This window comes from Notothenia rossii, assembly GCF_949606895.1.
Source record: "Notothenia rossii genome assembly, chromosome: 3".
In the NCBI taxonomy this organism is placed as follows: Eukaryota; Metazoa; Chordata; class Actinopteri; order Perciformes; family Nototheniidae; genus Notothenia; species Notothenia rossii.
In genome coordinates, this window is record NC_136901.1 from 59,506,218 (window position 1) to 59,533,629 (window position 27,412).

The following is a 27,412-nucleotide window of genomic DNA, read 5'->3' on the forward strand; positions in this document are numbered from 1 at the left end:
ATAACCTACCATAGCCAATAACAAATACATGTAACTTATTTTATTTGTGTTGTTCATTCATATCTTATTTTACAAGTTAACATTTATTTATTTATGTATATTTTAAAATCTCTCCAGTTTTAAACGATATTTTTGGTTTACTGTCCTATAGTATACATTGGAATGATTTCAAACCTGTTTTTATTTATCCTAATAATTATAAAGGTGTGCCTTGGAAATATTTGTTTACATAAATTGTGATCAAAACGTTTGAGACCCACTGAGATAACTTCGACTAAAGTGAACTATCTAAGCCCTCAGAGTCCTTTACCTCACTGAGCCTCTCAGTCTGACAGGAGAGGACTTTCCCTCCACATTATTGTAGAAACGGCTTCTTATATCCGTTAGCGCAGCAGAAGCTAACAACAATCCCCGCCGGTACCGCGGTATCCCCTCGCTCTATCTCTCTCACTTTGGCTGTGAGCTGTGGGCGCCTGCTAAGCCAACATCCCCCACTTCATCACTCACAGCGCTCATCGTACAGGGCAAATGGAAAATGTAACCGGGGAAAAGGGTGTTATCTTTACTTAATTATGAATGTTGTTACATCAAGGCAGAAAATTCGTTTTTTTTTAATTATATCTTGTGGAAGTGCAGATCCCCTGTCCTCCACCAGGGGGTGCTGCAGCACCCTCAGCACCCCTACTTCCCACGGCCCTGACTGCTTTCATTGTAACACGATGTTTACAGTGAGAACAGATGCTGAGATCAGTGCAGAAACCGAACAGTGTGTATAATATATATCGCTCAATAATATATGTAACAGGCATCCCACATTTCACACTTTATTTGTCGGCTTTAGGAGATATCTACAAATAAACAGTAGGGTTAGGGTTAGGGAGTGTATAGGTGTCTGTTGTAATGAATATGCCCCCAGCAAAGGGCGATGTTGGACTAACAGTAGGTGCGTGTGTGTGTGTGTGTGTATATGTGTGTGTGTGTGTGTGTGTGTGTGTGTGTGTGTGTGTGTGTGAGTTGATGTTACAGGCAGGTGTCAGTAGGTTATCTGACATATAAATTGTCAAAAATGGTACATTCTCCGTTAGCTTATGAGCTCCCCATTTGAGCTAGCAACTATTTTCTTCGCAATTTAGCATCATATTGGATAGGGGTTGAATTTGTCCTGGATTAGAATTTTTCCGATCATACCCCTAGGAGGAGTTTGCAAAAATGTCCTTAATATGGCTGAAAAACGCAAATTTTTCCAAATGGCCGACTTTCTGGGGGGCGTGGCTAATGAAAAGCAATTTGAAATATGTGTGCAATTATAATAGCAATGTGTATATCGGAATATCGGAAAAAATATAGGTGAGTAGTTTGTAGTAATTTGTGACATGTAAATCGTCAAAAATTGTGTATTCGCTGTTAGCTTACGACTTCCACGATTGAGCTATCAAAAATGTTCTTCTCAATTTCGCATCATATTGGATAGGGGCTGAAGGTGTCCTCGATTGAAATTTTTCCGATCATTCCCCGAGGAGGAGTTGGCAAGATCGGCTTAAAATGCATGAAAAACGAACATTTTTGAAAATGGCCGACTTCGTCGGGGGCGGGGCTTATAAAAGCCCATTTTAATTATGTCCGCAATCATAAGAGAAATGTGGATACAGCGTTTCGTGAATATTGGAAAAACTATACGCGAGTAGTTCGGAGTCATTTGGAGTAATTTGTGACATGTAAATCGTCAAAAATTGAAAGTTCTCCGTTCGCTTACGAAGTCCTCGTTTGAGCGATCGACTATTCCCCTCGCAATTTAGCATCACATTGGATATGGGCTGAACTTGTCCTGCATTGGAATTTTTCCGATCATTCCCCTAGGAGGAGTTTGCAAGAATGAGCTTAAAATGGCTGAAAAGCACACATTTTTCAAAATGGCCAACTTTCTGGGGGGCGGGGCTAATGGAAGGCAATTTGAAATATGTGTGCAATCATAATAGAAATATGTATACAGCGTTTCGTGAATATTGGAATAACTATATCCGAGTAGTTTGGAGTAATTTGGGACATGTAAATCGTCAAAAATTGTGTATTCGTTGTTAGCTTACGACCTCCACGATTGAGCTATCAAAAATATTCTTCTCAATTTAGCATCATATTGGATAGGGGCTGAACGTGTCCCGGACTGGAATTTTTCCGATCATTCCCCTAGGAGGAGTTCGCAAGAATGTGCTTAAAATGCATGAAAAACACACATCTTTCAAAATGGCCGACTTCCTGGGGGGCGGGGCTAATGTAGTCTATTTACAAATATGTCCGAAATTCCATGAGGAATGTCTGTGCCAAAATTCGTGAAGCTCTGAGAAACTATAATTGACTACCACACAATAGGGGGCGCTAGTGAGCAGTTTTTTCGAAATATTACGTTTTTTTTTACATTCTTGAAAAAGGCGTGGGCTCTGACGTGTGTCCCAAGTTTTGCGTCCGAAGCTCATTTTATGCTATTGCAATAAAAAAAAAATGTATAGGCCACGCCCACATTCTACATTTGTTGCGGCACTTTAAATCTGAGTTCATAGTCACCCGTGAGTATGTGTAAAAAAAAGAAAAAAAGATAAGTCCATCCGCTCTTGAGTTATAAATTGGTGGTGTTTTTGGCGCCCCCTATAGTCCAAAATGAAAATGCTTTGGTGTGCCTATTTCCCAAGAAAGACTAAACATATTTACCAAAATCTATGATGTTTGGATACATGGTTGATGAGTTATGAGCATTTTTTTCTAAGCCCCGCCTTTTTGCGAGTACGTTTTGATTGACGGCGACAATATTTATCATCCTAACATGCTCATTTTCTACGCTAATGTGTCTGACCCTCCACCGATGCTGTATACGAAGTTTGGTGTAGAAAAACAAAAAATTGAAATGTAAGTACATATTTAACTGTTTTGAACATTATGCTAATTTAAATTAAAAAAAATGTAGGCGGAGCTTAGGGTTCCAAGAAAATTATATGTAGAGCAGGTCCACCCGGATATGTTTGCAAAATGTCAGGTCATTCAAAGTTACGGTGCGACTTTGAAAATGTATTCCGAAATGGGATTTTGATAGGTGGTGCTAGCGAGCACGTTGTAATATTTTAACCCATTGACCCCAGAATGTTGCAATTTTTACCGGTCCTGGCGCCCGTGCAAAATTACACAACTTTCTCAGCATCCTAAAGCCCTCAAAAACAGGAAATATGATTCCTTATAATAATGATAATAATACCACGGAGAACAATAGGTTCCTCGCACTTCGTGCTAGGACGCCGTTGGGTCCAAGCGCTCCGTGCTCGGGCCCTAATAATACCACGTAGAACAATAGGTTCCTCGCACTTCGTGCTAGGACGCCGTTGGGTCCTAGCGCTCCGTGCTCGGGCCCTAATAATAATAAATCATACAGTATGTGTCCGAAAGGGAGCAGGAGGAAGCAAACACAAAAATATACAACAAATATAATGCATATTAAAGCAAACAATTATAAAGGTAAAAGTATGAGCATAACAAATAAAGAAGTGTAATGTAAACATTTACATTATTATTATGACTATTTAATATATAAAGACTATATGTTATTGAATTACAAAATTAGATATACTTTAGTATAGTATCTAAAATATTGATGTGTTCAAATGCTCTTCAAAACACAACTGAAAGTCCATGAAACTTGTCTTTCTGTATTTGTGAATGAAGCGCCATCTCCTGGTTAAAACCTGAAATTGAAAATCTGGCAACGCCCTCTTGGAAAATAGTGGGAGGGCTTAACATTCCTCTATACTGGTCTTAGGCAGGAAGCTGTAAGCTGGAGTCTGAAATGAAGTGCTACATCTGTATGGAGAGATATACACACACTAGATAGAGACTACACACACTACTCACACCCACACTCAGTCTATTCTAGGATAGATTACTTTTTTATGTCAAAGGGAGATAAATATAGGGTAGAAGACTGTAGAATAGGTGTTACAGACCTTTCTGACCATAGTGCAATATATCTAACATTGAATCTAAATGGTAGGAGGAAGAACACCGTGTGGAGATTGAATGTGGGTCTATTAAACAATAAGGGGTTAGTGGAAGAAATATAGAGAGAGATAATCAGACATAAGGAGGAAAATGACAACGGGGAAGTAGACCCAACTATTCTGTGGGATGCACTAAAGGCAGTATTAAGGGGGAAACTAATAGCACAAACAGCACACCTTAAAAGAACCAGACTGGAACTCTATCAACATTTAACTGGGCAACTAAAAGAATTAGAGAGGCAACATAAAAATACAAATGACCCAGAGACACTTAGGAAGGTTAAGGACATTAGAGGGAAGATAGAACATTTATTATTAATAGAGGTGGAGAAGAAAGCTAGGTTTGTAAAGCAGGCATATTATGAAGGGGGGCCCAAAGCAAATAAATTATTGTCTAGAAAGATAAGGGCACAACAAACATTAAACACTATACATAAGATTAGGAATCCTAAAACCAATGAGTTACTAAGAGAGCCGTAGGAAATAGAGAGAGCATTTGAGGATTATTATAGGACACTATACGCACAACCAACTGCAGCAGGGGAAGAGAGTTTGAAGGCATTTTTAGAGGGGCTGGACCTACCATCGATAGGAGAAGAACAGAATAGGTTATTGAACTCAGATATTACAGAAAAAGAGATGGGGGATGCAATTAGTAGAATGAAAAATAGTAAGTCGCCAGGCAGCGACGGGCTGCCATCCGAATTTTATAAGATATTCAAATTCGGAATTAAGCCCCTTACTGTTGGCATCATTTAAATATACTATGAAAGAGAACAAAACTCCCCCGTCATGGAAAGAGGCTATCATTACTACAATTCCCAAGGAAGGCAAGGATAAAGAATTATGTAGTAGCTTTAGACCAATATCCATACTTAATGTAGACTACAAGATGTCCATCATTTCGAAAAGATTTGAGACATTCATGCCCGATATTATAGATGAGGACCAGTCTGGTTTTATTAGAGGGAGACAGACACAAGATAATATAAGGAAAACAATTCATATAGTGGAGGAGGCCCAAAGCAGGGGAGACAGTGCAATTTTAGTGAGTATAGATAGTGTGAACTGGGTCTATTTGTATAATGTCTTAGAAAAGTTTGGATTTAATGAAAAGTCAATCAAATGTATAAAATCATTGTATCATGAACCAACAGCTAGAGTGAAAGTGAACGGTAGTCTGACGGATCGGATTAAATTAGAGAGGTCGACAAGACAGGGCTGCTGTCTCTCCCCAACACTTTTTGATATCTTCATCGAACCATTGGCCCAAGCAATTAGGCAGAACCAGAATATAAAGGGGTTGAGGCAGGAGGTTTAGAACACAAATTGGGACTATTTGCGGATGACTTGATAGCATACACGGGGCAACCAGACGTGGGCTTCCCGATACTGATGGATTTACTGGAGGAATATGGACAATACTCAGGGTACAAACTAAACGTGACAAAGACACAGATTTTAGCACTAAACTACACACCAACACCAGAGATCAAAGACAAATACAGAATTAGATGGGACATGGATACAATTAAATATTTAGGGGTTAACATCACAAAAGGGTTAGACAAATTATACAATGCAAATTATACGCAGATGAATCAGAATATCAAGAGGGATTTATGTAGGTGGACAATACAGACCTTAGACCTTAGTTCAAGGATTGAAATAGTTAAAATGAATATACTGCCTAGGCTACTGTACCTTTACCAATCACTACCTATATCTATTCCACAAAGTCAATTTATGGAATGGGATAAATGGATTTCAAGGTTTATTTGGGGGGGGGGAAGGCCCAGGATTAGGCTTGCGACACTGCAGCTACCCAAAGGGAGAGGAGGATTGGCAGTGCCGAGTTTCCAGGATTATTATTATGCAGCACAAATCAGAACAGTGGCATGCTGGTGTAATATGGAATACGTAGTTAAGTGGAAGGACATCGAAACAAATGGGGAAAACTATCAGATTCAAAAACTACTCGGGGATAAAGAATTATTCAGGACACAGGGAAACGTATTAGACCCAATCACAAAATTCACTTTAAACACTTGGAACACGTTAATAAAGAGATACAAAATAGGAAAACAGACAAAGATTTTGAGATGGATAACAAATGATAATAAATTCCAGCCGGGAAAAGAAGATGCAGGTTTTAAACGATGGGCCCGAGGGGGCATCACAGCAATATGTAGGATGGTGGAAAAAGGGGAAATGCAGAGTTTTCAATATCTAAGAGATAAGTTCGATCTGGAAAGGGGTGACCATTTTAGATACTTACAGGTGAGAGACTATTATATAAAAGAAATAAAAATGGATAAAAACACTAAACAAAATGGGGTAATTAAGGTAATGATTGAAGCATATGAAGGGAAGAAAGGCAGGGTGATTTCAGCTCTATATCAAGCTCTGTTGGAGAGTAGGGGGAATTCAACTCTATATATAAAAGAAAAGTGGGAGAAAGAACTTGGGATTGATATGACAGAGGAAGAATGGTATAATGTATGTAGAGTGCAGCATTCAACTACTGGGTCAAGGGTATGGAGGGAATTTGGGTGGAAAAACATAATCAGATACTTCATAACCCCAAAGATAAAAGGGAGGTATGCCCCGGAACAGAACGCATGTTGGAGGCAATGCGGTGAGGTGGGGGCAGACCACACACACATTTTTTTTAAATGCCAAAAGATGAAGGGATACTGGGAGGAAGTATGGGGAATATTGAAGGGGATATTAGGTTATGAGGTTCCTAAGACCGGCCTGATGTTATACTTGGGGAATCTGGTGCAGGAAAACACACAGGGTGGGGACAGATACCTGATTAAGGTGCTGCTGGATGCAAGCAAGAAAACAATTACCAGAGCATGGTACGAAGCAGATCCACCTACGAAGGAGCAATGGCTGGGAGTAGTACAGGAAATATTTGATATGGAGAGATTCACACACATATTGAGGGTCCAGGAAGGGAAATTTGAGTCCAAATGGGAAAAATTGATTGAATATAAAAGAAAAATGAACGACACCACAAATTGAGAGTTGGAACCAGACCATGATGTTGCATTAAAATAGGATAGAAAGCTTCCATGTCACTGTTTGCTTGTTTTTATTATTATTTGCATTTTCTTTTTTCTTCTTCAATGGGTTTCTAATTCAAGTGTATACTGAACTATAGGTTTTTTATGTTTATAAAAATGTCAATAAAAATGTAAGTGAAAAAAAAAAAAAAAAAACTGCTGACCAGTTCCATGGCCTTACTCCAAAGAAATGCTGTGAACTGGCTCTGAATTTACAGACATTAACAACATTCCTGTACCACACAATTCAGGTTTAAACTTGGAAAAATAAATGGTTGAATCTACCCCCAGATGGCTCAACTTACCCCTTAGGTGGGGCAAGAACACTTTTTTTGTATAGTGATATTTTCATGGCCCCTCTTTATAGACTTTATCCATCCATCCATCCATCTTCTCCCGCTTATCCGTGGTTGGGTCGCGGAGGTAGCAGTTCCAGCAGAGAGCCCCAAACTTTCTTTTCCCTGGCCACATCAACCAGCTCTGACTGGGGGATCCCAAGGCGCTCCCAGGCCAGCGAAGAGATATAATCCCTCCACCTGGTCCTAGGTCTACCCCTTGGTCTCTTCCCAGCTGGACGTGCCTGGAACACCTCCCTAGGGAGGCGCCCAGGTGGCATCCTAACTAGGTGCCCGAACCACCTCAACTGGCTCCTTTCGACGTGAAGGAGGAGCGGTTCAACTCCGAGTCCCTCCCGGATGACCGAACTTCTCACTTTATCCCTAAGGGAGACACCAGCCACCCTGCAGAGAAAACCCATCTCGGCCGCTTGTACCCCCAATCTCGTTCTTTCGATCATGACCCATCCTTCATGACCATAGGTGAGGGTAGGAACAAAAATGGCGCGGTAGACAGAGAGCTTTGCCTTCTGGCTCAGCTCCCTTTTCGTCACAACAGTGCGGTAAAGCGACTGCGGTACCGCTCCCGCTGCTGATAGACTTTATCAGACATTTCATTTTGATTGACAGAAGACATCCTGAAGTAAAGGTTGTTGTTGTTGTTGTCATTTGACTTCTATCTCAATTCTCCTTGCCTAGAGGACAACACAAGTAAACATTGTCTCATCTTACCCCACTCTCCCCTAGGGAATGTGGAACAGGTCAGTTGACCTCTTTAATGTCCTGGCTGTAAGTATTAATACGTTGTGTATGAGACAACAGAACTAGTAAAAGCTCTGATTCTCCTCCAAACTGCAAATAAATACAGTTGTGGTGTAGCTAGTCCTGCATTCATTGACTCCCATCCAGAAGTGTGGAGCAAATGTAAAAGCTAGAGCTACCTCTCCATACCTCAGACAAGCCAGAGTAGTGGAGTGCTACAGAACCAAATCAGAGACACTGAGGAATAGTGTGTGTGTGTGTGTGTGTGTGTGTGTGTGTGTGTGTGTGTGTGTGTGTGTGTGTGTGCGTGTTTGTGTGTGTGTGGGGGGGGGGGTCGCACAGGTCAGAGCAGCCACAACAGCAAACACATTAGTTTATATTAGTTGTCAGCTGTGTCAACTTTTGAATTGCCAGGAGGGATGGAGTGTGTGTCTGTGTGTGACTGTGGCTCGTGCTTATCTCCCCGATGTGTGTGTGTGATTTCTTTTTCACAATAGCCCTGTCGGCTGCAGACCCCCCGCTATAACAACATGCATCAAACCTGACATGGAATACATGCAAACAAATCACCGGCATGTGCAGCGAGGGATAACCACCATCTGTTTACACACACACACACACACACACACACACACACACACACACACACACACACACACACACACACACACACACACACACACACACACACACACACACACACACACACACACACACACACACACACACACACACACACACACACACACACACACACACACACACACACACACACACACACACACACACACACACACACACACACACACACACACACACACACACACACACACACACAGCATAGGGACGGACAGTACTATATCATGTTGTGCAGTGGGCACAATAGATCACTGGGGGGGGCACTGGGGAATGGCACTGAATCTCGTAACCTCCATCTTTATCATCAGCTGGATCATGGGAGCAGAGTGGAGGGAAACACTGCAATCTCTGGCTAACAGATCCAACTTGGAGATACAGTTTGCATTTAGAGCACAGATGCAACAATCAAGCACATATTCATCATTCAGAGGCGCTTTCTCTACTTGTCTGTCTACTTTACAGCATTGTAAGCCCGGAAATGTTGAGTACCCCAAAGTTTTATTGTACAAATGTATAGTATGTTTCCACAGCACATAGAAACTCCCAGATGCTAACTCCCAAATGTTGGGCAATTTGCACAATTGGCACAAGTTTAATTAATTAGCATTTGCAGACAATAGCTACAAATGGCTTGGCCGATTTGGACAATTTTGGTTTGGTTTTTGAGGGATATTGATGATGTTGAATTCATTTCTGACATTTTTAGGATAAAAAATTGCAGTTTTGAGTCCCATAAAACTTTACATTCGACCCGTAATTCAATAAAATCAGCCTACCGGGAGTGAAAATAGGGCCACTTCCTGGTTAAAACTGCACATTTGGATCCTGAAAATGCCAGATATTGATTCAATATCCAAAATTAAACTCCGAAACCACTCCAAAATTGTCCAAATCAGCCAAGACATGTTTTAGCTATTGTCTGCATAGGCTTATTAATGCAAATGAATACAACTTATGCTAATTGGGCAAGTTGTCTAACGTATTCAAGTTAGCATCCAGCAGTTTATATGTGCTGGAGATCCTACTATACATTTATATCATAAAACGTTGGTGTACTCAACATTACAGTTAACAATAGACTCCATGAGCTGGCAGACTATGGCCCAGGGTCCAGGCGACCTGTTGAACAGGATGAATGCTTCATAAATAAACAGCCAAATATAAGCTTAAGAGGAAGGGCACACACACTCATAAAACACAGAGACAGATATTTTTCACCTTGAACGATGTTATCTTTTATTAAGAGGGAGATTAACTTTTGGTTACCTACACTTGCTCAGTGTCACCTTGTAAATAATAAACAACTGTGGTCTGTATGAGTCTCTGTGTATTCGGATAAAGCCTGAATACTCAAACACCTTTCATTGGCAGGTCCAGGAGTTAAAAGTATTTCCCATTCCGCTCATCATGTAACCATTTTCAAATGAACTGGATAATATTACAAATGCAATGGCCTCCAGCGCAAAAAATAGGTTTAGGAAGCATGGTGTTTTCACTTGACAGCAGGGAAACATCGGCCCCCGGGGAGGGGGTGAGGCTTAACAAAGTTTCAGCTCACTTTTTCTCTAATGTCTTTCAAAGGGGATGTGGAAAATCTTTGCGATATCAGAGCTCTCAGACGCACTGTTGCCTCAGTCCATTCCAGCTCTCTCTATGTTTTCCTTCTTATCCACGGAGCAGAAGATGTGTGCTTCACGGTGTGTGATGGAGGAGGCTGATAGCCTGCAGGAAGGCAGCTCAGGACACACTTTCCAAAACGTCTACATTTGTTTGGTTTAAAGTGTAAGAGGAGAAAGAGAACTGATGAGACAGGGAAATACTTCATATAACTAAATACAGACTATTTCTCAACACACACTCCAAAAACATTATGAAAGAGTACAAATGATCTCATTGACAAGTCTGACAGCATTGACAAATGTATTCAGATTACTTTTAGATTACTTTCTTTTTCCATCACAGATGTTATCTGAAGCAAATTATGTTTCTTAAGATGTGTAGTCAATTCCACCCTTCAATGTAGCATAAATGTGAACTCTCATTACAGGAACAATACCGGAAACAGACGTAGGAAAGATCCTCAGCTCGCTGATTGGATGTTTTATGCATGTTTTCAAAGATATTACTGATTTTCTTTGAATATAAGAATGTAAATACTGAGTTGAGAGAATGGTCAGGGGATTTGGGTGATGGGAGACACATCTATGGAATCACAATTTCAATAGCTTACCATTAAATGACGGATATACCTTTCTGTCTGTGATGTTTTACAAATCAGATATTAATGTGTAGAAGTAAAACATGAGAAATAGTATAGTAATATCCTGTAAAATTATGTAAAAACATGAATAAAACTAAATGTCTTCAGATGTTATACATACATAAGTGTCCTACACTAATAATACAAAGTTATTATTAGTATGCTGTGTGTACCTTGTGTGCACCGCCTAGTGGTTAAAGCACGTTATTTTTGTTGAATAATGTCATTTTTGTTGAATAGTGTTATTTGATGAAAAAAATATTAAGAGTACATACTTTCATAGGGGGAAAAAGTAGAAGGTCAATGATAGAAATACAGAATATAAAAAATCAAGAAGATACTGTAAGTGATCTCTACAATAAAACAGTTTAGTGCACGATGTACAAAGATATTAATAGGAGGAAGTGCAAAACAGACAAACTAATTAACCTTTATTAACACATTAAAGAATACTTTAGGTTAAGGTCTTCTTTCAAATAAGAAAAAAGCTTTGGGGGTATCTACAGATACATATTAAGCCTGACAAAGTACTTAACGTCTAATATATTGCTTTCCTGCAATGTTAACTATGTTGAAGCACTTATTTTAACTGATATTATACACATTAATTATACTCTTGTAGATAGAATAAGAAATGTGCAGAATTTGACAGTTTAATGGTGGAGGTATACACACATATTGATAGATGTCTTGTAATGCACTGTTGGGGAACCTGTGACCCAATTTTTTTATTCATTGCATAACTACACTGTAGTTGTGTATATGATATGTCAATGAACCTTTGAAAATCTTGAAATCTTGAAAGGGATGTGCAAAATAGCAATTATATACAGTTTTCAATTAACTATTAGTAGAGAATAACGATTAATGAATATACTTTATAGAGATCTGCAGATAAATGTTTAGTCTTCTAAAGCACTAACTATCAAATATCTCTCCCGATTGCACTTCAATCACCTTTTCCCTGAATTTTACTCAGGTGTAACTAAAGTCTGATTTAAGGGTTGTTTGTATTTCACATCATTAATCAGAATCTGCAAAGTAACTAAAATAAATGTAGTGGAGTAAAAATACCAGGTTAACCTCTGAATTGTAGTGGAGTACACTACTACTCTAGTAGTACTCCACTATAGTGGAGTAAAATTACAAAGTAACAATGAGCTGTTATGTGGGTATATATTAATGCTGCCCATTATGGATACAAGCGATTTTCACCCATTTAAATTTGTACACACCAATTTGTTTCTTATCGCCTAAACCTCCAGGGCCGTACACAGTTTAATACTGTCAACTTCTAATTTTGGGAAAAACGAAAACGTCTTTTAAAACTACAATTCCTAGTAGAGACGTGCCATAGAGAACATGTTGCGAAACACAATAGCCAGCATGTGTAGTTCTCAGGGGGCGTTCGAGTCCAGTTTTGAATAGTCTGCCGTGGTTTCCTTCCATCTCAAAGAGTTTGATGCTCGGCGTAAACTTGGCGCACTGCCACTCCAACATCCAATCCCAGAGCTTGATGATTAATCACAGGGTTTGTCGCAAAGCGGACAGGCGTCGTCACAACAATAGCTGGGGATTGTGGGTAGTGTAGTCTCCTTGGCGCTCCACATTTCAGAGAAAACAAATTGTTTCTCAGAATTGAAGGGGATAAACACAAAAGCATTGCACACAATTTAAACCTATCAATTTTGTTTAATTAACAAAGGTAATCTGGTGTTTTTGAGTTGATGAGTAGTGGAGATATCACTGTCAAATCAATCAACAGTAAGGAGAATACTTACTTCCGGGTGTACAATTCTCCGTTATCCAATGGGAATGGACGCTCACATTGCCTTTAAGAGCTGCCGACATAAATGGATGCGGTGCTTCCCTAAGCGTCAAATACCGTCGCCGATGGGAATACACTGCAATCAGTTGAAAGCTCTTTGCGTCCGTTTATGAAGCTGAAGGAGCCTCGGCGCGTCACAACTGGACGCCACGGGACCCTGACCAAGCGTCGCTCCTGGACGCTTAGGGAGAGAGAGTGTGTTGCTCTAAAGCTCTCCCCCCCGCGGACGCTTACACAGTAATTTCCAATGTTAATAAAAGCACACAGAAGCTGTATATGTTTTTTGGGAGTTTGATTTATTTTAAATTAACACTAATACAAAATTAAAACATATAATTGCACACTAAAACCATTATTTCAAAAAAAGAACTATTTCACATAAACCTCTGGTTTTTACTGGGGCTGGGGCAGTTCAACTTGATTGGGGGGGGGGCGCCATAGTTTATGGGCGCTGTACGCTATATAGGCGTAGTTATGTTAGTATAAGATAATAAGATTTATAACATATAACGTTATAACAATAACATTTTTTTTTTCTTTTTCTCCCCAATATTTGGCGCCCCCGATGGGTTGATGCGCCCTTAGCATTCACCTATACTGCCTATGCCAAGGGCCGGCCCTGGATCACATCATATGTCCAGAGATAGATAGAATAGAATTGGAGGATGAAACCCTCTTTATTGGTCACACATGTTCATGCACACAGCACACACAGTGAAATGTGTTCTCTCCTTTTAACCCATCATAGTACCAGGAGCAGTGGGAAGCTAGTGTACAGCATGGCATGTTATCTAATGTAGACACTGTAATTCAATGTAATCACATCATGCCTTATAAATAATACCAAATGAGACCTTAGATATAATTGTATCCAGACATAAACACAAAACTAAAGCTGGCTTTAGATTCATAAGTAGTTAGCCAAAGTGTTAACATGTCAGAAAATGTAGCAATTTCTGTTAGTCCCCAGCGAGTGCTTAGAAACTGTAAAAGAACGAGTTCAAAGCTGGAAGTATCCAGTGTTTGGAACTATTTGCTCAAGACGTACGTTACTTTGGCTGTTCCACTGTTGAATATTTACCATTTCCACAGCAAACAATGGTAACCGATGTTTATAACAAGATAAGATAAGATGGAAATTCTATTAATTTTTTGTAAAAGTCCTCCTTATCTTCTTGTAGTTTCAAAAGTCTATCATAAATCTAATCGATAGATTCATGATACAAAAATTATAAAAGTAGGGTAGACATGTGGATATTATCCGGCTGAACAAAACTTGCATTTATCTAACAGGTACGTTTCCCACAGATCTTATTTCGAGCTATTTTCTAAAATCCTATGGAGAAATCTCATTGCTTTTTTGTGGAGGGAACCAAGCCCCCAGGAAGTGCGCCGGACTCAGATGAAAATATTCGTGGTGGCCAAACGGCGGTACTACATTTCCGTTTGGTTGCCAGGCCCGGAAACACTTTTTCCCATTGACTTACATGGGGAAAGAGTGGTCTGTAAATCGTTGGATCATTTTTTTACGAACGAACCCAAACCTTGTTGTTTTTATTAATTGCATTACCAAATTGGTATCAAATAAACAGTAAGCATTGGTAACACAACTTCCAAAGTTACAGTAAAATAAAAAGGACCCTGACTCGGACAATACACAATCCAACATGTTCAACGGAAGAGAATAAGTTATATTGTTTGTACACATGGTACTTTACATATCTGTTTGTTTAAAGTGTCCAGGTGATGCAGACAGGCTGGACCAGAGAGTGAGAGACAGAACTGGACTCCTCACAGCAGTGAACTTCAGCAAAGGTATAAAGACTCTTTTTTTCATACTGTACAAAGAATCAAGAAAGATATTGGTTTAAATAAATGAAGTATTGACTTTAATATACTGATATACATTCCATTAAACAATACTAAATACTAGATCACCAACACATCAGTTAAGCTGAGGGTTTTTTCTGTGCAAAAAGTTACATTTAGATGTTAACAAGCAATATGATTTTGTCAGCTTTTAATTTAATGTATTGAAGGCAAAGATATTTAACACATAGTGAGAACTGCTACTATTTATCTCTGAATATTGTCTGTAAAACACGTGGTAAAAGTTATTCTTTCAGTGAGACAACAGAGCAAGCTTCTACAGTTGCACTACGTTTTGATAACAGTTAAATATTATTTTGATAATAAAATATATTTCAATGTTGATGAACTTCATTCTGTTCATTCATAATCTGATTGTCTTCGTAGCTCACTGTTGAAATAAAGAAAAAACATTACAATTACAAAATAATGATATCTACAGCCCCTAAACACACAAACACACCGCTTTCATAAATAACGCACTTGTTCTGCAATAATATGTTTTACGTTTCCTGTAATTTTTGTTAGGAAAGGCCATGCCTGAAAGACACGACTCAACATTTTCTCCTTCTCTGAGGGTCAAGAAGAACATCCAAGAGGAACATTAAAAGCCGATGTTATGAGATTTTAAGACCAGTACAGGACATTCACTAAGAAACTACTTTTATTGTGAAAACAGTCAGCTGATCGAATGTACCTATTTCCACATCTACACTCAATCAGCTGATTATTTCTATTTGCCTCACTTTATGAGCTTCACATCACTTGTGCCTTGTACCGCAGAGTTTGCAACGTCACAAATAAATGGGGCTAATCTTCAGTCAGATGTGAATGTGTAATCTAACATTTTCAGGAAGAATAATGGACGAAAGGAGTGCAAATACAATTTATTGAAATTCGAACCAAAAGTTAATCAAACATGTTTTAAATAAAAAGCACATATGGACAGAAGGTGTAAACCATAGACTGTATATATAAAGGTGTAAACCTATTAAATGTATAATTAAACACATTTAGTCAAATAAAGTGACAGACTAGGCCTGTGCAGTTGGTATCAGCTTTGCCTAGCAAGGGCTCCTCCATCAGGCCTGGTCCTCCTCGCTGAGGAAAGACCCTCAGTCCTCTCCAAACCAACAGACAGGACGTCCATCACACGGAGGTTTCTCCCTGAAGTCTCTGCAGCTTTCTGGACACCACGCTGTCTCAATCCGTCCACGCTGAATATGAGAGGGGAAAAATTAAAATAATAAATGCTTTAGACAATAAGAAACATAAAGTTGACTGCTGAGTTGCTCAGTTTTTTTTAGATTGTCAATACCATTACTGTATAACTAATATCCCAGGTTAAGAGGCACCTTCAAATAAAGATTGGTCTTTAAATACATTTTGTCTTTTGAATTGTTGTCTAAAGTCAAGGATCTAGAACTGGTACTTAGTTTTAATGATACAGTCTGGTTATTATGCTGTTTGGAGGAGGCCTCACAGGTAAGAGCACTAACTAGCTACCATCACATGTACCTTAGCTTGACTTAAATGTATTAAACGTATAATTAAGTGATATCAAAATATAAATAACTAATGTCATGCAAACATATTAATATTTGCGTGTTGAATTTAGCACAATTGCATACAAACGTTTAGGGATTTTAAGATTCTGAAGTATTATGCTAAAAACTCAATAACTTAGATTATTATTTACAGTTTTGCTGAATAGTTTAATGTCCGCTTACCTTAGAAACGTAAAATGCGACGGCAGTGTGCAGATGGGGAGCATGTTAGGTTAGCTTGGTAGCTTCAGCTAGCTCTGGAACTTCCAGCTCGGTGGCAGGAGGCGTCTATCGTTTTTCCAACCCAGTTAAGATCCCACTTCCGCATTACGCAAGCATCAACGCAGCGTTACGTCACAGCATCAACCTGGCGTTACATCCCTATGGTTACATCACTGCCTCACGCGGCACACCCGTGAAATCTGAATCTGACAAGCGAAATACCGTCCTTTTAAACGCTGCATAATATACAATATAATAGTGCTTCTTTGTCAATATGACTGACGACCACACTTATGCAGTGCTGAGCAGGGTGGGATTTTCACGACGGCCGCGGCCGTCGTTGCCCCGCACTTTGGCCGTTATGCCCTGTGAAAAAAAATGCAATTCACGGCCAAAGTGGCCTTTGTGCCCCTGTCAAAAGTTCCAGTGTAAACAACGCTAGTGAAGTCATACTAGTGCGTGCAGTAGGATAGTCCCGTGTCTGTGGATCAGAGCGATTGCTCTGCTGTGATTGTTCCGTCAGAGATGCCGTGTAAACAACGCTAGTGAAGTCATATTAGTGCGCGCAATAGGATAGTCCCGTGTCTGTGGATCAGAGCGATTGCTCTGCTGTGATTGTTCCGTCAGACATGCCTGTAGGGGCCCGACAGCCTCCTCCTCAGCCGCGGGAACAAATCTCGAAGTTGCTTTAAAAGCGTCAGAACAGTGTTTTCATAACTGCATTATGCTGCGTTCACAACGGACGCGATGCGAATATTCTCATCGCTCTAACCGCTGGAGTTTCACCGCGGCTGTCAGCTGTGTTTACTCCTGTCAATCAAACAGGACGCGCTGGAGAGGGGGCAGGGCTTATTTCAATGTAAATACTGTGGAGGAAACCATCTACGACAAAATTAACCTATTTTACCATGATTTAATTGCAATACACGTTTCAAAATGATGCTGAAGTAACTATGAATTAATGCTTTGCCAAGTCTGCAGACAAGACGGCAAGCGAAAAACCTTTTAAAATGCGTGTTTTCTGAGTGGATCAATCAGGCTAAACTAACCTGTAGCTGCTCCGTCCACACTCACAACAACGTCCTAAAGACAGAATTAAAGCAGCGATTGTATTTGCCATGACAGTCTGTGGTTTGTACATGTTTAACTTTTGTCCAGAGCTGTGAGCACACACACACACACACACACACACACACACACACACACACACACACACACACACACACACACACACACACACACACACACACACACACACACACACACACACACACACACACACACACACACACACACACACACACACACACACACACACACACACACACACACACACACACACACACACACACACACACACACACACACACACACACACACACACACACACACACACACACACAGTATGTGCAGAGTTTGACCCTTGAAGGCTGTTTCTTCTGCTCTGAAATTGAATATATTTGTTACATATTAATATAATTTTAGATGTTTTGATTTGATTTTGTGAATGGGAGAAGTAGATGGAAAACATACCAAACACTAATTATTCAAAGTAAAGTATTTTATTTTATATACAGTAATACTAAGGAGGCATAGGCCTATATGATGATATAATGTTTGACATTATTGATATTAAAACAGTGATTTGTTTTTCTTATCAGAAAGTGAAGTTATTTATTTGTAAGCTCCAAATCCAAATGTTTCCCTCAATGGCCTTTGTGCCCTGGCATGTGGCCTTTGCGCCCTGAAAAAATGTTTGACGCCAAAGGCCAAATGGCCTTGCCCCTAAAATGACGAAATTCCAAGCCTGGTGCTGAGGTAATGTTACTTCATCATTTAATATTAATTCCTGATGGATATAAGAGGGATACATTAGCAAACATCTGTATATATCTAGGTATCATTAAATAATGCTGTCAGATAAATGAAGTACACAGTAATAGTCAAGGTTATATTCAATATTCTGCACTTACACCAGCTGATAAGATATTTAAAACGTCTTTTGTTTGTCCTGAAAACAACATTTGAGGATACACACAGGCTATTCATAGATGATAAAACACCAGTAATACAATCTCAGGACTCTTCGATATGGCTTTGATTACAGGATCGTTTACTTTCAGTCAACAAATCCTTTGGAAAGACAAAAAACAACTATTCAATATCCTGCTTTAACGCAACCGCTATAACTGCAGAAGATGAAGTCTATGACGCTATCCCGTAGAGCTACGTCGATCCTTGCGTAATGCGGAAGTGGGCGTGGTTAAATCTAAACTGGGTTGGAAAAACGATAGACGCTGGCAGGAGGTCCCGCCTCGGCTCCGCCTCTTTGCCCTTATTTGGAGCAGGCTGGAGAAGGCGGGAGTTGAACTCTGACGTCACTGTCGAGCCGTTAGTGGCCAACTCTGCCTACTAAGGGCTTCTCTGAAACTTTGCAGAATCCTATGGGTGACGTCACGGACCCTACGTCCATTTATATATACAGTTTATGGTTCAGACCAAGCCCCCAGGAAGTGCGCCGGACTCAGATGAAAATATTTGTGGTGGCCAAACGGCGGTACTACACTTCCGTTTGGTTGCCAGGCCCGGAAACACTTTTTCCCATTGACTTACATGGGGAAAGAGTGGTCTGTAAATCGTTGGATCATTTTTTTAAAACTACCCAGTATAAACACTTGTATAGCCCTCATTAAAAACATTCGTTCCTCAAGTTGTAAAAATTTGCTAATAACGTTATTCTGAGAGTTATTTCCCTCTGCATTATGAACGCGCATCTAACCCACGGGACCGCGCCGCCCCCGGCACGTTCATGTTACTTGTTCAGCATAGTCCCGACCAATCAGAGCACACTGTGCTCACAGGGAGGGTGGGGGCTGGAGCTATTGGAGCTACAACGAGGCGTTAAAGGCTGAGAGTGAAATTCAGTGAATACAATAAACGTAGTTTACAGAGATGCTGTATGAGAAACCAATGTGAGTTGCGTTTATCTTTACCCATGGATGCACAATAAGAACGGACCCATATCGTCTTTCTGCCATCCCACGGAGCTGTAATAATGGATATATTGCACATGTTTGCTGTAATTCATTATTATACTACATGGGCTGTATGATTAAATATTGTACCGTAAATGTTGTATTAAATAAAGTTAATATTACCAACGTTAGATTAACGTCCCTGTAGCTTCTTATTGCACTAAGAAGCTTATTGCACTGTGTATATACACAGCAAATTGAGAAGTGTTAATATTTTGGTGTTGGTGAAATTTAAACAAGAGTAGAGTTAAATATACTCCTGATAGAGTTAAATCCCTTATATTTAACTCTCATTAGACAAATAGTTGGTGTTAAAAACGAGTGTCAAAACGAAATATCTATAAATCAAATCTGTAAGTGTAATTGTAGTACATTAACTCTGAACGTTTAACTCTTAACTCCAAACCTAACACCTTAAGTGTAAATTAACGTATCACCACGCCCCCATCGCCGTAGCACTAGCCACTTCAAACCAGAGTCTTGCCGTGACGGCTAACTGCTCCCTGACATTGTTCGGTAAGTAAATTAAAATCATTTCTGTTAATGTTGTGTTTTGTTATTGGTATTTCTCTTAGTTCGCTAAAACTTCCGTTTTCATGACAAAAGTGTGATATACTATTTTCCTGTGTTATAAGACAGGCGAGTCACCGCCAAGATAAGATGTGTTTGGCTTGTGGGCTTTTAGCATTAAGCTAGAGTTAGCACTAGCTAACCAAGCCGAAAAAACGTATAACCAAACAAACATAACCTTTATGTGAATGCAGGCACCGAGTGGGAACGTTATATCGGTAGTATTATATTTAATGAGATCCCTGTTTTGAAGGCTTGCGTTTATTTGCTAATGAATCATAGAAACTTGCAAGACTACATCAAAGGTTAATGTTACTGGTGCATCTAGGCGCCTTCACACCGGAGTAATTTACCCGTTTAGTTCCGATAGTGCCTTGAATTTTGCGTTCACACCAAAAAGAGAACTTAGTTCAGAGAACTTTTACCCCCATTTTTAGTGCCTGCTAGAGAGGTGGTACTATCCTGGGGAGAAAAAAGTACCAATTTCGATTGTCTGGGCGAAGTGCAAACCACGCCCCGTAAAACTCTGAACAATTTAGCCGCCATTGTATTTGCCGGCATTAGCATTAGCATTAGCCCCGCGCATCAACGGAGAGAGAGTACAAAATAAAACATGGGAGCGGTGGAGATGAGGAGGTGTCGGCGTTCTGGCGATTTACTCGTAAGGCTTCAGTAGAAGCTGCTGGAAGACTCCCAGCAGCTTCTACTGGTGGCAAATAATTTATCGTCACAGCATTACAGCTTTTTTACGATGATTGAGCTATATTTTTCTTTTAGGTGTTCTGCATTCAATTTGGCATTGCTTTATTACCTATTTTATCTCTTGCATAGATCACCTACAGTGTTGTACTTAAGAGTATTCAATTATTTTGTGTGACATCTTACATTTTTAGGTGCTGTCTTTTGTATAAAAATAACAAAAGCTTGTTTGTGTCTAAGGTTGCTTTTGAAAACGGCAGATGGATTAATATCTTCTCTTCGCAATTATTGTGGTAAGATACATTATGTGATATAATGTATGTGATGTCTAACAATGATTGTTCATTTATTCATTGTAATTACATAACATTGTGTAGAAAGCTACTTCTCATTAACTTACTAAAATGTATACAGAAAATGCTGGCAAAGGTGGAATATGGAGGAGTCCAGAAATACATTAAAGTTCCACAAATTGATGAAAACTTTGATTTTCTCCGGTTTCTTCAAGAAGGTTTGTATCTATATTATAATTGTAAACGTAAGTCACTAAAAAAGGTCAATTTGGAAGTCTAAATGACATGGTATTGTCATTTATTTTTTATATCTCCCAGTTACAGACAAATTTAGTCTGGAGTCTCAACTTCTAACTGAAGGCCTGCTCAATCTGACTGATACATCAGATACTGAGGTTGATGCCGACATATTTGATGAACTGATTAAATCAGGGGTCCGAAACTTCAAGGTTGGATTCCGCCAGTATCCAGTAACAGGTACGGTTGTTAAATAAAGGTTTGGAAGATTTGACTCAGTCTTTGTTTAATATGGATGCATCAATATTACTTCATGTCTACAACTGATACTTTCTCATACTGTACCAACACATTTTTAGGAAATAGTTTGAAATTATGTGTTAATCAACAACATTTTATTTACATTTAAAAAAATATTTCTTTTACATATCATAACATCTTAACACTTTTTTTATTCTTCTTTTATTCTCCTGTGTCAATTTTTAGATCTCGAGGTTAATTTTGTAGAAGACGAATCAGACTCATCAGTGTTGCCGGACCTAACAGCATCAGCTGATTCAATCTTCGATCTTACAGCATCACCAGCTTCATTGCCGAACCCTACACCATCACCATCTTCCTCCATTTCATCTGATTCGACTGTTATCCTCTCATCGAAAAATAACAGAAAGAGGGGTCCAGGAGAAGTGGATCGTGAAGAATCAAGACAGGTAAACCTTGAAATCCTATATAACTGTCTCAAATGTTTAGATTAGTAAACAATTATACTATGATCATGCAACGTATACTCTTTTTTTTGTAATATTGTAATAAAAAACGTACTTACCTAGAAATATTTAATTTGCTTAATCATTAACCCTAATATTTTGAAAAAAAACGTTTGGCAGAAGGTTGATACGGTTTTGAAGTCCAATCCAAAGGGTGAAGAAATCTTCAAAGAGTATGACAAAACCAAAACTCTGTCAGATGCCACACGTAGACAGATGATAAACATTCTGGTTGCAGAAATGACAGAATCCTATGGGTAAGAAATCACAAAAAATGACTAAGAAAAACCCAAATGGATCAGACACAAATGTAATAATAATTTTGTTTTTAAAAGAAGGATTCCACCCACAAGTGTGCGAACCAGTTATGCCCTGGGAATTGTGACCCTTTTCCCATATCTCCAAGATCCATACTCCAAACATGGATATGTAAGTTTTAAGCTCTCCTTGAAGTCTGTAAACTGTGTTGTTGTAGTACTTATGTCATTAGACCATGATTCTGATTAATATTTGATATATATTTCTTATTGTGATTTGTTCGTGTGAATGCTTGTGTGAGCAGGAGCATTACTATGACCCTGATGCCAATACTGGCTATCTCGCTTGGAGACTGAAGACAGTCCAACGCAACACCTATGACGGCTTCCGTGGGCGCTCCAGGCCTAATTTCAAGGACGGCCCAACAACTGAAAGAGAATCTCTGTTGATTGGTGAGCAGCTCTTCGGTGAGGAGTGCAGGGAGGCTCTCTCAATAATTCGACATTCAACAGACAAAGGTGTGGTCAAAGACAAGATGAGAGCCACCTTTGAGTACAGACAGAAGCTGATTCATGACCAGGATGCAACATCTTCAGTCTTAGACGTCTTCCATCGTTTCCTTGACATACCTGAATTGGTAAGTAAATGTAAAGATTATTAAACTGTATTTTGAATATTTGAAAACAGATTCCTTAAAAATATCAAGTACGTTTAAATAACTTTTTTTATGGACATGGTCTTTGTTTAAAGATTGACCAGGATTTTTCCATGATGTTTGGTGACGAAGTATCCAGGAAGTTCCTGGCAAAGTGGCCATCATATTTCAAGAACAAAGTCATTGCAGAATGCCAGAGTCTTCCCTCAAATCTTCATGTTGAGGAGCTGCTGGCAGCTTTTGACCCTGAGACTGAGAACGACTTTGGTAAATAATAACAGTTGTGTTTTTAAGATAAAGAAGTTGCCTGTTTAATAAGTTAAATATGTAACAGTAGCCTCAACTACAACTCAAGTAGGAACCCTAGAAAAATTATAATTTTCAAAAATGATTCACCTCTATGGTCCCTTGATTATTGACTGCAGCTTCAATTTATATATTTTTTCTAATACTTTCTCCTCTGTTTATTTTCAAGGCTGGGATGGTGACATTTCAGCTCTCCTGTTGCTATTGCATCTCCTGCCCCCAACGCCCAGAGGCCATAAAAAAACTTCCAAGATAAGCTCAGCACAGGCGGCAAACCATCTTGTAAGATTTCTTAAGGTATGTACCATTAGATTTTTTTTTTTTGTGTGCTGTGGTTGTATGTAAGATGTGTTGCAGTTGCAGTTTGATATAAGACTGCAAGAATAAATCTTACTCCTCACTTACTGCATTTGTCATTCAATCTACAGCAGGGAGCCAGCCTCACCACATTCCTGGAGAAAGTTGAAGCAAGACAGCCCTTCCTCCTCTGCATTGGTGAGCAAAGGAAGAAAATCCAGAGGTTCGTCATCGTTGTGGACCACAAACCCATACCATGCAACGCTCAGACATCGGTGGCTGCTTTTGATGCCCTTTTCAAAGCTCACTATGTCTTCAGCCTTTCTTATGATGAAGCTCTCTCCAATTTCTACATCTTCATCCAAACAACGGTGTACAACATCGATGTTGGTAATGCAAAGGAAAGCCCACGAGTCAAAGAACTAAGAGCACGACTACTGCGTGAGTAACAGCCAATTCACGAAGACAAGTTCAACAAGTTCAGAGGACAGTTCCAAAAAGTGCCTGAGCATGTTTACATGCTTTGTTTGTAAAACGCACCACAACAATTGTTCAGTTCTTTGTCAACATTTGACATTTCAGCACGGCTTATATCCTGCAAAAAGCTTGCGTTTAAGATGTGGAGAACAAGGATGTCCTTCCTCTTTTTGCACATACAATGGCTTCAGAAAGCACCTTAACAACGTACATCACCATGATGAGCAGGTCAATACTAACCAAGAAGTGATCACACAGACACAAAGACATTTTGAGATGGAATCAAGTGAGCAGCCAACAACTTCTGCAGCCATGTTACAGGTCCCCCCTGTTATCACACAGAAATCGCTTGATAACATGTGCGGATCTATTGTTTCTCACTTACAAGCTTCTGGTATTTCTGAAAGCACCGTCCAAACAATAGTTTCTTCAATGGAGGAAGTTGTCAATGATGTTCAAAATCAAGCACGGGAAGCAGTTCTTCAAACATTTTCTCCTCAAACTATGGAGTCAGGCATTTATGAGAAAATAGAGCACAGTTTAAATCAATTAGATAATCAATTTTCAACCTTGAACACAGTGACAAAGAGAGACAAATATTTCTATGAAAAATGGGAATTAGTTGAGCCTAAAGAATTTATCCTTGGTGTGCGATTGGATACACGTAGGGATAGAACTACAGGTGTCTATAGTCAGATTCCTGTAACAGACAAATAGATGTATGTACCGATTTTAGGTACCATAAAATCTATTTTGAAAAACAGTGAGATAAGAGAATGCTTCTTGCAAGACAAATGCAGTGAAAAGGGGACTTACAAAGACATTAATGATGGGTCATATTTCCAAAATCATCCTCTGTTTTCACAACATAGACATGCTCTACAGATTTTGCTATATTACGATGACTTTGAAACCGCTAACCCATTAGGTTCTAAGAAGGGGATCCATAAACTTGTTTGTGTTTATTTTACGTTAAAGAACCTTACACCAAAGTTTAACTCTGCGCTTATGAATGTGCATCTTGCAGCTCTTTTTTACACCCAAGATCAAAAAAAATACGGATTTGAAGCAATACTCAAGCCTCTGATTGATGATCTTAACATTTTAGAAACAGAAGGAATCAAACTTCCATTTATTGAACAACCATTGTTTGGGTCGGTATTTCAAGTGACAGGCGACAATCTCGCTTTAAATGGCTTGCTGGGCTTCGTCGAGTCTTTCAACGCAATAAACTGTTGCAGGTTTTGTTTAACAAAATAGAAAGACTTTCAGTCTGTGTTCACTGAGACTGATCCTGGGCTGATCCTGCGCTCCAGAGAACTTCACGTTGAACATTGTAATGCATTAAGTGAAGATCCTGCTCTACCTTCCATTTATGGTGTTAAAACATCTTGTGTGCTCAATTCATTGCAGTATTTTCATAGCACTGACAATTTTGCAGTTGATATAATGCATGATTTGTTAGAGGGTGTTGTACAGTATGAGCTAAAGCTTTTCTTTCAGTACCTAATGAAAAATGGTTACATCTCTTTGAATGCACTGTCAGACAGGGTACAGAGTTTTAACTATGGTTACCTGGAACGTAAAAACAAACCAAGTGCTTTAAAACTGGATGACAACAGCAAGCACTTAGGTTTAAACGCCATTCAGTCATTGTGTGTTCTCCGCAATACCCCACTTATCTTTGGCGATGTGGTTGAAAGAGAAAATAAGTATTGGAACCTTTTGTTGCAAATAGTTAATATTGTTTTCTCCTCTATCCTGACTGATGGAATGATAAGTTACCTAAAACATTTGATCTGTGACCACCACAACATGTTCAAAGTGTTGTTTCCTGATAAGAAATTGATTCCCAAACACCACTTAATGATTCACTATCCGAGATGTATTAAAAAAATTGGCCCTCTTATCCATATGTGGTGTATGCGATTCGAAGCAAAACATAATTTTTTTAAAAGGTCTGTAAAAAAAATCAAAAACCTTACAAAATCTCTTGTTAAGCAACACCAGCGGCAAATGGCTTTTTATTATGAAAACTATTATTTTAAAAGGTTTGAGATTGGTCCTTTAAAAATGAAAACAATAAATAGCTTGGAAGGTGCAGAATCACTGTGTCAGATGTTGCATTTAGATGCATTTTCAGAGGTTTCAACTACAAGATGGGTCAAAAATTATGGCACTGAATACCAAATTGATCTATACATATGCACTGGAACATTCCATGACCTACCTGTGTTCATGAAAATACGCAACATCATCATTCATGAGCAGCGTGCTTTCATAATTGGTTGCACTGTTCACACGCTGTACTTTGATGATCACTTTCATGCCTACTGTATAGAGGACCAAAGCAATGAACATGCTGTTATTTGTATTGACCAGCTCACCTATGTTAGACCCTTTGATAGGCAATACTCTAATGAAAATGAGAGAGCATACATTGTTCCATATTGCTGTGTATTTTGAAATGTATTTTAAAATGCTTTTGTGTCAAAAGCATTTGTTTGTATATGTTTGAAAATAAATCTTGTTTCAAACAACTTTAGCCTACTTTATTTTTTTAGTAATTGTTATACTTTATTAGAGCTTTATTTACACTTTATAGTGTTGATATATGAGTAACACTTTCATAGTTAATAAACTATTCTGTGAGAGAGTTAATATTTAACACCATGCAAGTGTTGAGAAAAACTAACACTGGTTAGTGTTATGAAAGAGTTACATTTTAACTCCATATAGAGTTAATAATTACTCTGAATAGTGTTAAGAAACCAACTCTTTAAAAAGAGTTAAATTAACTCTATGTGGTGTGGACCCATATAGACACTGTCAAAGTGTTGAAATCAAATCTGACAGTGTTCATTTGGGGATGCTCATTTTGCTGTGTATATATATACAGTGCAATAATTGTATAATTCTGTTGCTTGGATATCACTAGATCATGTTACAGCGTAATATAAGTACATAACGATTGATGTGTACATAATTACTAGGTAGCCGCTAGCTGCTAACTGCCACCTCGTTAATATTAAATCCATCATAATAGCAAATCATTACCATGCTGTCATGAACGCGCGGTGCTGTTACGTGTACGCAAATTGATGTGCTTGATGAGAACGAGCATTTTGGTTAAAGTTGCGCATGCGCTATGAGCGCACATACAGCTACTTCTCAGGAATGCCGGGTAATCTGTGGCGTTTCGCTCTTTCAAAAGTTAGGCCATTTTATCATCATGCACCAATGAGCAA

At 39.1% G+C, this 27,412-nt stretch overlaps 2 protein-coding genes across 9 annotated transcripts in view; one reads left to right on the plus strand and one right to left on the minus strand.

The window, feature by feature from the left end:
* LOC307034087 (chromodomain-helicase-DNA-binding protein 8-like) overlaps window positions 1-27,412 on the minus strand; it is an 83,567-nt gene that overhangs the window by 50,568 nt on the left and 5,587 nt on the right. The window contains exon 4 of one of the 3 annotated variants that reach the window (XM_079672817.1): window positions 10,096-10,604. The exons of 1 other annotated variant lie outside the window; for it this stretch is intronic. The gene's annotated coding sequence lies outside the window, so the exon portion shown is untranslated. Of the gene's footprint in view, window positions 1-10,095; window positions 10,605-11,916; window positions 12,707-27,412 lie in introns of those variants that run through there. One more of the 3 variants, XM_079672818.1, reaches the window with a different exon arrangement.
* Window positions 19,802-26,704, plus strand: LOC307032047 (uncharacterized protein). 6 transcript variants are annotated; one of them, XM_079669749.1, is made up of 11 exons: window positions 19,802-20,121; window positions 21,115-21,167; window positions 21,289-21,385; window positions 21,486-21,644; window positions 21,891-22,114; window positions 22,292-22,428; window positions 22,507-22,600; window positions 22,734-23,066; window positions 23,180-23,351; window positions 23,560-23,687; window positions 23,819-26,704. In XM_079669749.1, the coding sequence occupies exons 3-11, from the start codon at window positions 21,292-21,294 to the stop codon at window positions 24,134-24,136; spliced, it is 1,659 nt and encodes a 552-aa protein (XP_079525875.1). In that variant the 5' UTR covers window positions 19,802-20,121; window positions 21,115-21,167; window positions 21,289-21,291; the 3' UTR covers window positions 24,137-26,704. The 6 variants fall into 6 exon arrangements, with proteins under 6 accessions (XP_079525875.1, XP_079525874.1, XP_079525871.1 ...); XM_079669748.1 differs by having other exon boundaries at window positions 19,802-21,167; XM_079669745.1 differs by having other exon boundaries at window positions 21,115-21,385.